Genomic DNA, 14256 nt, shown 5'->3' with positions numbered 1-14256 from the left:
AAGAGCTCTTCCTTTTTTTTCTGATACTGCAACAGCATAAAAATTCCAATACCACATGTTTGGCAAACTCGTGCAGCTGGAAAAAAAAGAAAAAAAAAACCAATGTTTCAGAGAACGAACCTTATTTTACTTGCCTAGATAAAACTGACCAAGTTTGAATTACAGACAAACAGCAAACGGCGTCGATTAAGCAAACAGAAGATGAAGAGTCTAAGGAAATGATAAAAGAAGCATCACAAACAGAAGAATTTATTTCAGTCCTTAGAAGTCATTTTACATAAGGATAAATTTGCCTTTAAAATTTTGAGAATAAGGTGGGTAAGAAAATAGGTCAGGGGGATGGAAATAACAGCACTCTTTTATTTTTGTATTTGTCCACACTGGCGAACCTAATACATGCCTACTGTGGGCAGCTGCCCACACTTAGGTGGTTTCTTCACCCATCTAGCTAAACACTTTGCCAATAAAAATTAGACAATTGGCTAATATTTTGCATGCAAAATCCCCACTCAGCACCTTAAATAAGTAAAGTCTTTAAGGTTTTAGCCCAAAACCTCTTCTATATTGAAAATATCAAGGCCCGAGACTTAATAAACATATGGTCTAATATATAAAGCATTAGATTTTGGCCCAAAATCATATATTAAAAATTTATTGAAATAGATTATGTGTTATAATATATATCATATTGCTATGAAAACCTAGACTTTGTAGGAGTTAGTTATGAAATTGTTTTTTATGCACCCAGATGGGAAAAAGTCTGGGTCTGCCACTGTTTGTCCACCACCTCCCCTTTTGTATCCTCCTCATTGCTTTTTATAGGCTTAGTTTGGATCAGAACCAATTAGAGGACTTTCAATTCTTTTTGCCCCAAAGATCGGTTGAGCCCCATAAAAATCGGAACCACCAACCTCTCTTGAGATTGGCTGGTCAAACTCCCATTTGTTCTGAACTCCTTTCTTGCACTTGGATTACCAAGCTTCAAGGAAAATGAGGGGACTTGCACGTGGGATCAACGCACTATTGCTTTATCCTTTGGTTTTGAAATTTGAAAAGCATATGGGATGATTGGATTTACATGTTTTTTCTTTTGTTTCTTTGAAACACTTATCATCTATATTAGATAAGGGTTGCTGAATGTGGGCTTAGACAAACACAACCCAAGTGATATATATATATATATATATATATATATATTGGTTCAACAACTCTATCATATCAAAAGTGCACTAGAAAATATTTCCTCCAAAGATTTCTTTAATGAGATGCTAGGGTGTGGTCTTATCGTCATTTCAAATTGGGAATTCCACTTCCCATGTAAGAAGTGAACAGAGAGATTATAGTCACACACACACAAAATGTTAAAATTGATAACATTTTAAAATTGTAGTTGATAATGTAAAAAAAAAAAAAAAAAAGGTCGTCTTCATTTTCAAAGCTCACCCCAAATTTCATGTTGCACTTATTTTTTCATCTGAGGGTCACATCACAATACGGTGTTACTAATCTACTAATATTATGCACACATGTATTTATGTATAAATACAATTCTTTAACCATGTCGTCCACGATTATACGAGTATGAAGGTGGTCATACCTTAGAATTTCTCATAATAATAAAACAATTTCAAACTCACGTTGTTATTCGATTTAAAGTACTATACTAATGCAATTCGATTTAATTATCATCATCATTAGTCCCATAAAGAAAATGTGTCTAAATGCAGCACCCGCAATTTCCTCCCAAGAAACTGGTGGAATTGGACAGAGTCCAGCCAATTAGCCTAAGACGTTGTCGTTTTTCTTGAATTAACCTCGCTTTCTGTTTTAGAATTTAGACCAGGATTAATCAAAAGTCGTCTCTCTTTCTTCTTGAAAAGGCAAGAAGGAATAACAGCCTCGGAACTCGAAGATTATAGTGCCATTGCCGGCTCAACGTCATTGGTCGAATCAAATTCCTTTTCCCTACCGTTGCACCAGATCATCAGCCCCCCCACCACCTCCCCGATTTCGATGAGAAAAAAAAAAAAAAGTGTTGCAACCGTGTGCGTATGTCTGTCTCGATCTTCAGGGCACAGAATCGCAGGTCCCATAAACGAGTTTCGAAAAATAAAGTTGACCCAGACGTCGCGACAGCCAATCAAATAACTTTGTGTAAAACGCGAGACCAAATCAGAAAGCGACGTTGTCACGTGTAGGGTGGGGGCAACAACCACATGAGTTGTTCCTCTCCCAGGCCTGGGGTCCCGCGCAAGACGTGTGGGGCCACGGACGCACGGAGATGAATTAGAACGGAAGCTTTGTTCTCACGTAATGGCCGTACACGTGGATTGATCATGACATGATGGTTAGTTGCGAGTGGACTTGTGGGGCGCATTGGACAAAGTAACGTTTCGAATAGGGTGAGGGTACACTGTGTCAGATGCATGCAAAAAGCTGTGTTCTTTTTTTCTCTTCTCTGTGCATTGCACCCAAGGTTTAAAATATCGGTGATATCGGAAATATCGGTAGTCCAAAAACACGGAAATTTCGATGGAAATATCGGGATATTATCGATATCGATAAAAATTGAATAAAAACCACGGAAATTGTAAGAAAAACTTGGAAATTTTTATTGGAACTTTTGAGGATGCTTATTTAATCAATTATATATTAGTTTATCACAAAAAATTGGAAGGAAATGCATTGCATGATGGATTTAACTAATTTAAGTTGATTATATAGCGAACAAACACTGTGAGTGTAGAAAATATGTAGTAATTAATGAAAGAAGATTAAACACACCACAATCATTTATATATAATAATTTACTACAATATTTTACATTTTAAAACCAGCTCGCCATTAGTTATTATATATATTAGATTACATAGACAATAAACACAAACTGACGACCAGTTCAATGGTTAAGAGGCTGCCAACTTCGCAAGGGGGCTGGGTTCGAGCCCCAGCATGCGCAGGTGAGGGAGTTTTACATGTTTAATTTTTGAATATTATCGATATTATCGATAATATCGCGATATATTGACCATTTGAAAGAGAATATTGAACGAAAATATCGCAGCCGAAATATCCTCGAAAATATCGTCGAAATTATCGATATATTGACGATAAATAGAAGGTTATGTGCCAAAATATCGTCTGCCCAAAAAAACGATATTTTCGCCGAAATATCGGCGAAAATATCGGCATTTAATACTATGATTGCACCCGACAAACAACTCATCCTAAATGCTCCCCTTTTTTAACAAAAAAAGGTTAAATTGGATAATTAAAAATATATATATATATAATAAAAAATATGTTTATTTAACGGAAAATGTATTTATTTTATTTTCTTATCCTAATATACTTTGGAGTTTAATAAATATATTGTTATGGACAAAGAAAAAAACAAAATCTTATGAATTGTTTATATCATGACCACACTAAGGGATGAGAATATGACAAGTGTTGGAAAGGAAGAAAACATGTGTGTGGATAGGAAAAGAGGTTTTCACCAAACTTTTTTCGTGATAAATATAAGTTTATAAATGTTTTGTTTTTAGCATAATATCTTTGTTGTAATTTACTTTATATAGTAAATTTAGCTTAATTTCTTGAAAGTTATTTTTCATCAACCCGGCAAGTTATTTAATCAAGCACAAAATCAAATTTATTGTACTTTTTTTATTTCTAAAATACTCCCAACTAAGCCATGATTGCATTTTGTATATTAATGTAGGAACCAATATAGAAACAATTTCTAATTGGATTGTAATTAATGACACAAATTGAATTTGGAAAGATCTCCAAATGGAGGTAGGAATTCATTTGGAAACGTTTTTAATTTAAAAATAAATTCATATTTAACATACCTTATCGGATTATTTGATAAACAAATTTATTTATTTATGAAGTATACGTGATTAATTATCTATTATGTTATTGTTTTATAAATATAATAGTGTACATACAACTTGTACTTTACCTATTATTGGTATATTTTAGGTGAGTACTGTTACTCTTACTACATTTGTATACCACATTCTCATACACATCAATTAAAAAGTGTCAATAAATTATAAAAGAAAAGAAAATATTAAATTAATTTTAATTGATGTAAATATTCACCTCATTTGCCATATAAGTTGGTATGAGAATTTGGTATACAAATGTGGTAAGAGTAGCATTATTCATGATAGGCATCTTAAAGCCAACACATTTATGGGTATATTGTGAAAATAATTTACCTACCCATATTGGATATACAAAATATATAGGTAAATTTGCTTGTACATTATATTATATTGATAATAATTTGCAGGTACAAAATATATAGGTAAATTTGCACTCCTTTTAAGAAACTTTTTTGAACAATTGGATTAATATCCAACGGTGGGTGACAAGAATTTCTTGGACTACTGTGGTCCAAGAAATCGGGGTTGTTATATTTTACAGTCCTGATCTCTTGGACTACAGGGGTCCAAGAGATTTGTGGTCACTCACCGTTAGATGTAAATTCAACGGTTCACTCACTCTTTCACTCATTTTAAGAAACTTTTTTGAACCATTTGATTAATATCCAACGGTGGGTGACCACAATTTCTTGGACTCCTGTGGTTCAAGAGATCGGGCTGTTATATTTTACAGTCCTAATATCTTGGACTATAGGGGTCCAAGAGATTTGTGGTCACTCACCGTTGGATATAAATTCAACGGTTCACTCACTCTTGCACTCCTTTTAAGAAACTTTTTTTGAACCATTGGATTAATATCCAACGGTGGGTGACCACAATTTCTTGGACTCCTTTGGTCCAAGAGATCGGGGATGTTATATTTTACAATCCTAATCTCTTGGACTACAGGGGTCCAAGAGATTTGTAGTCGCTCACCGTTGGATATAAATTAAACGGTTCACTCACTCTTGTACTCCTTTTAAGAAACTTTTTTGAACTATTAGATTAATATCTAACGGTGAGTGACCACAATTTCTTGAAGTTGTTGGATATACATATGCTGATTAGGTTGGTTCCATTACAGATAAACGCTCTACTTCTGGTTACTTTACATTTATGGGAGGTAACCTAGTCACTTGGCGAAGTAAAAAACAAAATGTGGTTTCTCGGTCTAGTGCAGAAGCAGAGTATCGAGGAATGGCTCACGGAGTTTGTGAATTATTGTGGATCAGAAGACTCTTGACAGAATTGGGCTTCAAGCCAGAAAAGCCAATGGAGTTGCATTATGACAACAAGTCAGTTATTGATATTGCCCATAATCCAGTTCCATATGATCGAACCAAACATGTTGAGGTGGATAGACATTTCATCAAAGAAAAAATTGAGAATAAGATCATACGCCTACCATTCATAAAATCAGAAGATCAACTGGTAGATGTCTTAACAAAAGCTATTTGTGAAAGAGTATTTCATGACTCACTTACCAAGTTGGGCATTGTTGACATATATGCACCAACTTGAGAATGAGTGTTGACGTGAGTCTCCTAATTAATCAATGAGATTTATTTCCTTGATTAATTAAGGGATTTACTTTCTTATTTTATATAGTTGACAACTGATTGTATAATTAGGAGATACCATCCTAATTGATTACTGTATCTATTTCCTTGTAAAACACTTATGTAAATTCCTATATATACCTCCTTATAGAGAAGAATAAAACACTGATACTATGCTAAAATATGAATATAGTTTGAATACTTTAGGTTAAGTTTTATTCTTCTCCATAAGTAGGTATATATAGGAATTTACATCAATATTTTATAAGGAAATATATCAACATTGTAAACCCTCCTAGAAGCTATGCACCTACAATTTCTTTTCTTTTATTAGGAACAAACATGGTAGCTTATGTACTTTGCATTAGAATGTTATGTGGCAACCACAATTACTATAGCTTCCCTAAATCTATACTTAAAAGTCCACACAAATTACCCCAACAAAAAAAGAAGAAGAAAGAAACTCCCCAAATTATAAAAGCCAACTTTTTGATGCATTAGGACGTTGCTTTAAGTGTAAGAGGAATGTCATTTGGCAAGAGGAGAAACAAAAAGGTCTAAATTAGAAAAGTTGAAGGGTATGTACATTAATTGCTGCTACCTAAATATTATACCTAACAATTTGACAATAAATATAACATGTTTGTCTTGCTTCCACACTCTAAATGTGGACCATGGATTATATTAATTCTTAATTAGGGTAACTTTCATTTTAGTACTATAAAGTTGTCTGAGTTTCAGCCTTCGATATATCAAGTTTTGTATTTTATTTTATTTTATTTATCTCAATTGCATACATAATTCATTAATCAATCCGTCAGGACCTCTGTTAAAAGTTGACGTGGAACTACCAATTTCGCATTATGTGTCCCAAGTGAGCCCGTACTAAATGAAATCCCGCCAAAAAGCTGACGTGGCCACTTACCCCCAACCTCTCAACTACGACGTGGCCTGACATCTTTATTATAAAAATTTTAAAATTTAAAGAGCCAACCCCCACTTAAACTTTTGTCCAAACCTATCGTCTTCCCTAGAAATTTTTTAAAACCCAGCTTAAACTCAAGAAGAAACCATAGTTTAGACCAAAAACAAACTTCCCAAGAAGAAACCCACCTTAATTGAACCACTCTCACTTCCGCTCACTATACCAACGTAAAATTGCGAAAATACTAAAGAACAGAGGAGCGAAAGAAGGATGGCAACAATGTGAGTGCATATGGTTTAGGTTAAGCATAATATCTCATCCATGTGTCGGGGTCATTAGTCGGGAAGTTATAATCTGTGCATCGGAAGATGCATAGGATACAGGTTTAGTAAGAATCCGGATCAGGATCTAAGCTTGAGTCGGGGCTGGAATCGGAGTCAAAGTCGAGATCTGGGTCTGAATCATAGACAAATTTAGGGTCGGGGTCGTCATCGAAGTCGGGTTCAAGCTCGTCAAAATAGGATCCTAATTCAGGATCGAGTTCAGGGTCATCAAAATAGGATCCTGATTCAGGATCAAAGTCTGCATCTGTAGGATCTGAGCCACATGGGCACTCAACTCAGCTATGGTTGGTTGAGAATGAGAGAATGAGTAGGTGGTGCTACCTCCATGAGGGTTGAAAAAAATCATCAACCCCCATAGCAGCAGCGGGGGTTTGAAATTAGAGGCAGCAATTCCAAGATCGCCGCTCTGATACCATGCTAAAATATGAAACCTAATATGAGAATATTTGTTTGTGGGAATTTTTTGTGTATTCTTCTTCTTATAGGAGGTCATATTTATAATATAGTAAATAATAAATTCATATTTATATTTACAGTAGGAAATAATGAATTAAAGTAAATCAATTACAATTATAATAGGAATTCTTGATGTGAAAGGAAAGTAAGTCAATGGTCTACAATTCACGCCAACATATACCTTGATGCTTGTGAGAACATTAATAACGTACCTTTATTTAATTTTTTTACCTGTGCATAAATATTCATATTAATGTGCCTAAAAGACTTGTAGCCCCCAGATCAGAGCCGGCCCTAGCCCAGGGCTACCAGGGCCACAGCCCAGGGCCCAAAACTGTGGGGGTACAAAAATATGATTTTTTTAGCCTATATATTTACATTTTTTTAAATTAAAAAAACCCAAAACCGTTAGTGTCTCAGAAGGAAGTAGATGTAATCATTAATCATAGCAGCACCAAACCTCTTTGAGATTCTCTAGGAAACTAAATATAAATTATATAATATAATATTTCAAAGAACAAAAATTAATGAAACTAAACATATGGAAACAAAGAGTTCTCAAAAAAAAACAAAAACAAACCAAACAAACGTTCTTATCTTAGACAAAAAAGAGACCTGATAGTGGCAGCAACCCACATTGGAAAGCTTTAGCAATTTGAAGGCCTTTTCTTTGTGTCATTCTTTTTTATAAATAGATGTATAATTGGAATTTTGTAAGAGACATCTTTGTTAACTTATTTTTCTTTTTATTTGATTTGGCAAAAAACTCAACAGAGATTCTTGTACTTCACAATTGGAAATTTGAAGTTTTGAGTTGAAGAAACAAAATGCTCAAAATCCAAATTTTATTATTCTTTGTTCATTAGTTTTATTGTTATTGTTCGTGTTTTTATAAAAATTAAAAATTGTTACCTAATAAAATTAATTAGTTGATTAAAAAAATTTATAATTTTAGTTTTTAATTTGTCTAAAAGAGCACTCTCTAGAAATTTGCCCTGGGCCTTAGAAAACCCAAGACCGACTCTGCCCCAGATAATGCATGACGTTGAGGAATGAGGACATACACATGGAGACTAAGACTTGTACCTGCCATCAGCGGACCGCAGCAAAAGCTAAAGTTGTGGCTGCCTTACATGGCGTCTGCTAGGTATATATATTATCTACAATTAATCCCATGCACTGGTTTGGTTTGGCTGTTTCTTCACAAGCTAGCTATAATAGTCACTGCACAAATGATCCGTATGTGATCGAATTTTGTCAAACTCTTTTTATGACTTTTTCTGGATTTTGAATTGTAGCCACTAACTGACTCACTCATGTCGGAACCCAAGATTCTCTTCCAAAACCATACAAGTTTTCCTCTCCACTTACATATATCATCATGTGCCCTAAATAAACCACCCCCCCAAAAAAAAGAAAAAAATAACCAAGAGAAAGTGCCATTTATCTCCTAGAGTGCACGTAACTTCCATGTGGGGGACCCTATTGGAATCCAAATCGTCTTTATTATGCTTCTCTGAGACCATTAGCCAATGTAGGTACATGATATCTCACTATCATCAAACAGTTAAAAATAGCTGTATGGTATTGTTTTAAAAGACGAGACACGCTATTGTTATGTGAGTTAGGTTAATTAATTAAAGATAGGATTTTCGCCGCCTTACACTCAAGGTTCCTCTTATATAGTTTTGTAATGAAACTGTGAATGTAATTGTGTACGTATTGCAATCTTAGATATTAATAAAGTTTCAGAAGTTTCACCAAAATTCATAAATAAAAATAACATTAGTGGCCTACATCAAGGTGACGACTGATATAATTTGATGTAACAATTAGGACATAGAATCTCCCACAATATCTTTTGGTGGGGTTTTTGCCACAATTTCTTGTTTGTAGCCATAGAAATCTGGCACTCTATTTTATTTTTGTAGTTCATTGAATTTTGTATATGTAGGACAGAGAGACACAACTTTATAGATTTTCTATACATGTCACACTCGCTAAAGTAACACAATTTCCAGAAGCCTTTTGAATATATGTATTATATTCTAATTAGCTGCAAAGGATTTGTCAAAAAATTCTGTTCAAATCTTTTCTTTATTTATAGACTTGACGTTTAAAATATCCACTCTTTTAGACTTTTACTTGGTCCAAAAACACTGGCAGCGTGATGGCTAGGACCACAATCACAAGCACTTTACTGCTGAGCGCCGAACAGCGGCGTATTAAAAAAATATTAAGCAATGCTTTAAGTTCATGGGAAGAAGATTTAACAGTTGTTCTAACCATTTCAGAATCTTTGATTCTTAATTTCTTAATGATTTAATTAGCAAAAGGATCAAGTCAAGCTTGGCCAAGTCCAACTCACCAACAACACCACAACTCACTTAGTCAAAATCAAAACGCTAATCTTCCTCTTAAACCAGAATTAGAATGGTAGAGAGGAATTTTTTAATTTGTAATATTTTATTACATTTGTTTTGTCCCGCGTGTTTGATTGGTTTATATTGCTAGTTTGCTAGTCGGAAAAATGCCGTTTTATTCTTATTTGAATGTGTGGTACATATTTATAATACGGCAAATAACTTATGAATATTTATTTATGTTGAGAGACATTATGTAGTATTCACAACTCTAATTGGAAATACTTTGTTTGCCCTTTATTAAATTTGATCAACTACTATACATGTGATAAGGTTCGCAGGGCTCAATAGAAAATTGGTGCTGTTTTTGTCGATCCAATGGTTCGAATGTGCTTGCAGATTCTCAAATCCAAATTAATATTGCAAACACGTGGTTAAGGTTACTTAGAAGGATTTATGTATTTGCCTTGGAGACTTGCCGTAAAATCTTGGGTTCTTCCAGATGAAAACATCTGGTTACACTAATCGAGAAGCAATGATTAACATTTCAAGATACACGAAACTTGTAGTGAATATGACATGTTGGTCTCAAGTCATTAGTTATTATTGCTCGAGACCATTTGGTCTTAATTGTTGTGGAATATTAGATGGCTGAAAGGATCGAAGAGCAATTTGACAATCGCAAGTCCAAAAACATAAAAAATCAACCTTTGCAGATTTGGGTTCAGAGCTCCAATTTGGATTCATGATAAGTAATTTTTCAGAAAACAATGACGAGAGAAGTGCAACTTGTCGCTTTTCTATAACATATGGGCTTATTATGCCGAATTCTATCATTTACTAGGTCAAAACTCAAAACTATGTTTTAAGTTTGATGGTATTTTTGAAATGTTGTTAATTTCATTTCATTGTTGGACAATCAGTTCGAAAGAAGAGAGAAAGAGGGGGGAGGAAGGGAGAGAGATGTGGGAAGTTGATTGTTTTAAAAAATTTAATTTATTTAATGTTAACATTGTTATATTGAGAGTTAAGTGGTTGGACATGTGTCAAGAAATGAAATGAGAGATATGGAGAAAATATGGGAAATGAAGACAATAGTTCCGAACTCATTTTGGGAATAGCCTTCGAAAAACCCTAATTCTATATAAAATATCACAAAAAGAAAAATATACACTATAAATTATTTTAATTTATGTATTGTTCTTTGTACTTTACAATATACGTGAATAACTTAAACTATTTGTAATTAATTGTAACTTGTTGCTCATCATTTGCTTCAAAATTGTCTTACCCCTTGAAGGAATCTAAAGAAATAATTAGAAATGGTTCCAAAAATTAATCAAATGTCACATTGGCTATTTGTATGGACCAACCAAACTTTTCTAATAACTCACAGACAATAAGCCGCACATTCAATATCCTGCATTCACGAGAACAGATATGTCATGGACATTATTTTCAAGTTAAGATTAATTATATATGTAAGTTGCTGTTGTTGGATGTTGAATATTGTTGATGATGATTCTATTATTACTAAACTTTCACACTGCTTTCAAACGTCCCTTCACAAAATTTCTTTTGAATTATTTGAGGTCTCTTGACATGATGACCCAATGAGCCAATAATACCATGCATTACTTTATACTTTTGGTGTTTTTCTTTTTAGAATTGATACAAAGTTACTTTAAACACTTTATTTCAGTATAAGGAATTTGTAGCGTAAGTGATTAAGAGCATTTACATATGCATCAAAATCCTAGTTCTGATTCCCTCCTCCTTCAATATCGCTTGTATAAAAACACTTTATTTAAGTTGAATAAGAAAACACAACTATTTAAAAGAAAAACCCTATATTTTAGTTTTTCGTACTAAACTTTTTTCGACGATTCTTGTTTAAAAAAAATCTTGAATAATGAAGGATGTATGAGATATAGGATATTTTTATGAATCTCTCTTTATTCTCCGATTTTTTTTGGTATGATATTATTTAAATTTTGATAAAATGATACGATTTTATTCTAGGAGGTGAAATATATTTTCTTTAGAAATAATTAAGGGTTGAGGTCCTATTCTTAAGTATCTAGTTTAGAATATTATTTTCGAATTGATCCAAAAACGATATAATGAATAAATTAATACGATTTTTGGTGGGATTAGTTTCCATTCCCATGACACATTTAAATTAAACAAATCAAGTTAAGAGTTGACTTTAGTCATAAAATAAGGTTAGGATAAATTAAAATCGACGGCAAATCCATGCATGACACAAATTATGCTTCCCTCCAAATTAAGGTTTAACCATTTACTACCGTTATAAATCACATCCACAAAAACAAAACCAAAAAAAAAAAAAAAAAACCCAAAAGATACATTCTATCTTTGTTTGTTTTTTAAAGTCCTTCCAAGATCTAGGAAATTGCCAGCCTTACATTTTCACCCTCTAAAATCATAATGTGCCCTAACCCACTAAATTAAGAAGAGACATAAGTCACATAACACCTATATATGCCGGCCCTACCTTCATCCAAATCTTACCTTCCGGCCCCTTACCCAAATTATTATTTTTGCTGAAATTCCCTAACTAGACATATCAACTAACAAAGTACACAACTATTATCGTTTTGGAAAGAAAGTACACTACAGATGCAAATATTCTTTTTGGACACCTTTATTTTTAGTAATTAAAATTTGGTACTCTTTTTAATTAGTGGCGGTAACCGACCAACTATCATTGATCGATACTGATACAGTCGGTAATCGATGATCGGCTGTTCGGTTACGGTTCCAATGGGACTTGCAATTCGGTGATGATTCCAATTTATCCCATACCGAAGCCTCTCAGTCAGTTATCGGTTATGTGAGTTCAGTTCGGTTCGATTCCTCTAATTTTAATTACCTGTAGTTAACTAAAGATACCCATGTTGATATTTATTTTCCAATATCCACATACCTGCCACGTGTACCAAAGTAGCTCCAATTTTGATTGTTCCCATAATTCAGTCAAGGCTTGCAACGAGGCTGGAAGTTGTCAACAAAATCCAACCCAGCCAGCAGCCTTATCATGCGCCAAAACCGCTTCCCACGTTTTTCTTCAGTTAGTTAAATTTACCCGCAACTAAATGTAACGCCGAAAAAACATTGCATGAGATAATTTATGGTAAAAAATAAAGATCATAAATAAATGTAGGCTAGGGCAGCCCTTTTGCATCCGAGCTTGATATTTCTATATGTACATAAATAAATAAATAAACAAACCCAGAAATTTAGCATACAAATTTAACGGATGCACAGATTGATTACAAATCACTGAATTTGCCAACTTTGCAATACATAATCCCAAGTTACATTCGAATTATTACCATTGCAAGATCAAAATTCCTCATCGGGTCTTTCAAATTTCAAAAATTAAAATTATTAGTTTTTTTTTTTCAGTGTTAATTAAAATATTTTTTGTTTTACAAGAGAAATATAATTAACCTCTGTACACAGGCGACTGCTCGGAAACAATCTTCGAAATTTTGGAATGCCGGAAGGCCTTGATTGGACTCGGAAAATACCAGCCCCTACCCTTCGCCGGCGGTCTCTCTCCTGTGGCAGCGCCGGAATTCGACGACATCATCGGTACGGCCACCGACCTCGATTTCCTCATCATATTCCTCCTCATCGCAGCATCTGCGTTTTCTACTTCCTCTATTTCTCCCACTACTTTCTTCTCCGGTGTCGTTTCGTGTTCTCCATTTGCCTCGCTTCTCTTGCTCCTCTGAGATGACCGAAACATCGACGACCAAAACGACGGCGTTTTCGCCCGACCGCCGCCGCTATGCGGCTCGCTCCGGTCGAAATCCACATGGCCGAAGCCGCCGCCGCCGACGAACCTCGACCGCGAACGCAGAAAGGGGATCGCCACCGATCGGGACCGCCGGAATGACGGCTCGCTCTCGAGAAGCTTCGCGACGCGGACGCCGTCGCCGCGGGTAAACCGGGAAGAGGACGACGACGAGGAAGAAGACGACGTCGTCGTAGCGCAGCATCCGCAGGGGCGCACGTTAGCGCATTCGGGGCAGAGGATGACGAGGCGCTCGCGGAGGCAGACGGGGCAGATTCCGCTCTTGCGGCGCTTGGAGGGGTGTTTTGGACATTTCCACACCTCCTCTTCGTCCACGTAAGCCGCCGCCATTTCTGGTTGTGAGATTCTTGCTTTGCTCTCTCTCTACTTTCTCTCTCTCCGGTTGGCGTGGTTTTGCTTCTTCTTCTGTGTGCCTCTCTCTGTGGCTTCCTTTTGGCTGAGGTTTATAAAAGGTGGGGTTTGATTGGGGGAGACAACTTAACCGCGGTTAATATTTTAACCCGGGTTAAGGTAATACCGTGTTATGGCGTCGATTAGTAAACCTTGGTGGACGGAACGCCCGCGTTTTGGGCTTTAAATAGAACCGGTAGATAGAGGTAGAGGTCCTGAATGGGAGTCTCTCTATGTTGTCAAAGCTGCCCTCCACTCTTGACTTATTTACGGAAACGCCATGTGGCAGTTCACACGTGCAATATGGGGAGAGAAATGTAAAATGGGACTGGTCGTAGGCCGACAACTGCGTTGTGGGTCCCATTGGGTAGAAAAGACGACTTGATTATTTGTAAAGTAAGTATCTTTGTAGGTGCGTATTGACCTTTTGAGTT

General features: G+C 35.3%; 1 protein-coding gene across 1 annotated transcript; it reads right to left on the bottom strand.

The window, feature by feature from the left end:
* Positions 1-12827: 12827 nt before the first annotated feature.
* LOC117627952 lies at positions 12828-13928 on the bottom strand. Its single transcript, XM_034360275.1, has one exon. The coding sequence runs from the start codon at positions 13760-13762 to the stop codon at positions 13058-13060; it is 705 nt and encodes a 234-aa protein (XP_034216166.1). The 5' UTR covers positions 13763-13928; the 3' UTR covers positions 12828-13057.
* Between the last annotated feature and the right edge of the window lie 328 nt (positions 13929-14256).

This window comes from Prunus dulcis, chromosome 5, assembly GCF_902201215.1.
Source record: "Prunus dulcis chromosome 5, ALMONDv2, whole genome shotgun sequence".
Classification (NCBI taxonomy): Eukaryota; Viridiplantae; Streptophyta; class Magnoliopsida; order Rosales; family Rosaceae; genus Prunus; species Prunus dulcis.
The sequence above is the reverse complement of the archived record's forward strand: the minus strand, read 5'-3'. Positions and strand labels throughout refer to the sequence as shown.